The 2,756-nt window shown below is 27.6% G+C and overlaps 1 protein-coding gene across 1 annotated transcript; it reads left to right on the top strand.

Moving 5' to 3' along the window:
• The first annotated feature begins 1,011 nt into the window (after positions 1-1,011).
• Positions 1,012-2,187, top strand: LOC145743318 (UPF0728 protein-like). Its single transcript, XM_082561254.1, has 2 exons — positions 1,012-1,151; positions 1,674-2,187. The coding sequence occupies exons 1-2, from the start codon at positions 1,058-1,060 to the stop codon at positions 1,856-1,858; spliced, it is 279 nt and encodes a 92-aa protein (XP_082417380.1). The 5' UTR covers positions 1,012-1,057; the 3' UTR covers positions 1,859-2,187.
• The last annotated feature ends 569 nt before the right edge of the window (positions 2,188-2,756 follow it).

The following is a 2,756-nucleotide window of genomic DNA, read 5'->3' as shown; positions in this document are numbered from 1 at the left end:
TAATTTTGTATCATTTAAAATATAAACTAAAATCTTTGAATATTAAAGTATGTTTAAAAAAAGCATTTAAACACCATATTATTACATAAACTTTTACAGTAATGTTACAAATTTTTTCCAAAAAGCTATATCGAAATGTAGACTTAAAAGCCGATTCTCACCAAACTAAAACAACCACAAGTAACAGCACCTTTTGCCATTATAATCAATCAGACTCCAAAAACGTAAACTATCTTTCTATTAACCTGGTGGCTCAGTGCAGTATAATTATAGAATGTATTGCAATGATTAGGGATTAACATTTTAAAATCTTTGCAAAACAAAAATTCTTTAGAATTAGCAAGGGATTTAGTTCAAAATTATACTTTAAACTTGCTTCATTTGATTAGGAGATTAAAGTAGGGCTTAATAAAAAAAATTGTCTGAGTTTGTAAGTAATCATGTGTCAAGACTATTTGTCAAAGTTCGCTATAAATTATTAGTGTCTAAACTATCTAAAAAAGATTTAAAACAAACTACATTATTCGAACTGACCTACAAATAAGATCCAAAATAGACCCACCAATTGATTTTATAAAATGCGATTTAAAAAAATCGCCCGCTTAAACAAAACGAAAAAGAGTTCTAAGTCCAGTTGGATGAAATTTATATATTTTATCGCTATTTTGGGGAGTCCCCATTGGGATAAATTAATACTTGCAAATTACCGTTTAACTTGAAAACTAAAAGTTATTTATTTTAACAACAATTTTAAATAAACAAGTGTAATATATTTATTAGATTACGATAATGCACCTGTTGTAATGTTATATAAAGTATAATATAAAAACTGTAATTTTAAAGTATATATTACAGTATATTAATTATCTAAAAATTTTATCCAATTAAAATTAATTATATAATGTCCATTTGTTAAAATAACATGTTATTAATTTAAAATAATTTTTTTGAATATATTTATTTTTATATGGCAACACGCTAAATTTTAGTTGTTATAACAACAAAGTACATTACAAAAGTTATTTTGCGTACAGATTAGATTAAAATTAACGACAAAATGCCAAAAAATGCAGTGGTAACGATCGAGTTTGGACCATATGAAGCTTGTGGAATTGTTGAGCATAGAAGATCTAGATTGCAGGGTTTGGAGAGTAAGTATTTAAAGCATTTAACTAACTAATACTTGTGGCAAAACTTGACCCGACCCTATTGGCATTGGCAATTTAATAATATGTTTAAAACTGGGAACCACAAATTTGGGTCAAAAAATGGGGTCCTGTTAATTTTTTTTTATTTAACAGCAAGAAATTTGGCAGCTCTATTAGCGTCGTCGTCCGCCGGTTTAAATGGGTATTACTAAAATAATTGCGAAAAGGGCAAAATTCGCAAGGAAAGATTAGGGTAAGGTATAAAAAATTCCGCCCTTCTTTGCATTCAAAAACCGGCCGGAAGACGCTAATAGAGGCCCGAAATTTGCGTTGTGAAGTTCAAAATTAAACATTTCTAGTAGTAATGATCAAGATTTTATACGCCATTTTAAGTAAATTAACTAAATTATGTTTAAACCAACTTTTAAAACAAAAATTTTAGTTTTTAGTTAAACCGTTGTGTTTTAGTGTTGGTATTTAATGTAACTAAAGAATAACAAATTTAAATAGTTGGTTAAATTACAGCTCAGCTATGTAATGAAGGCCACCAAATCACCTACCATGAAATAAAAGATTGGAATTTGGTTCGTTTAATTGTGAACGGGGAAACAGTTTATAAATGTAACATCAACAAATTAGATTATGGAGGGGATGGGGTGCTGGATCCTCTATGTAGTGAAGCACTTAAATGTGTTGACGAGGCATATTAATTTTTGTTATTGACATGTTTTAATAAAAACTCAATTTTTTAAGGTACTTTTTGAGGGGTTTCAAAATAATTTGTTTTAGTATTTTTCAAATAATTTGTTTTAATAAAGAATGTAAGTGTTCATTTTTAAAAAAATTCGTTTTTGTCAATTTTTTATGCAAAAAAAGCTAAATAAATTATGTGGCGTTTACATCTACGAGTATTTGGGTTTTCAATTTAAATAATTTGGTTAAATTGTAAGCGTGTTTACAATACGATGTAAACGTGAAAGTAACTATAATGTATAATCCGTTTCTTATATTTTGTGGCAATAAAAATGATTAACTTTTATGCCTAAGGTAATGTTTTTGAATTTTGTTTTTAGCTAGCATAATATTAGCAGAGAATAGTGTTTAATCATTTCTAATTTTTGTGTAACCTTCACCTGGCCGTTTTGTAGTATGCTGATATAGTTTTTTCAAGTGTTATCACTATATAACTTTTTTATAGTCGTTACAGTTTATAAGTTTAACCTAACAAGCTTAAGTGTCATTCAAATTTATTTGGGTATAACGGAGATTATGTTACATACGGGTCACAATTTATTACATTAAAACAGCATGTATTTTAGCTTTTTTGGGATAACGTTTTTGTTAAAAGTGTAAACTAAAACATTGCAATTTCTTGTAAAAAAAATATAACAACAACTTCAATTTTTTAATGTACTTTGTTTTCAACATTTATTGCAATTTTACTTGGTTTGGTTGTAATTTTAATGGGGATAAAGTCAATCTTAAAATCAGCCAAGTGCGACAATATTAAATTAACAGCTGGAAATTTCGACCAATCAAAATCGTTTCTCGGGCGTCAGGTTACATTTTTTACTTTTGGCTAATTCAAATAAACATGAAAATAGTTTT

Source organism: Corella eumyota, chromosome 2 (genome assembly GCF_963082875.1).
Source record: "Corella eumyota chromosome 2, kaCorEumy4.1, whole genome shotgun sequence".
NCBI lineage: Eukaryota > Metazoa > Chordata > Ascidiacea > Phlebobranchia > Corellidae > Corella > Corella eumyota.
Note: the sequence above shows the minus strand (reverse complement) of the source record. Positions and strands in the feature narration are given on the sequence as shown.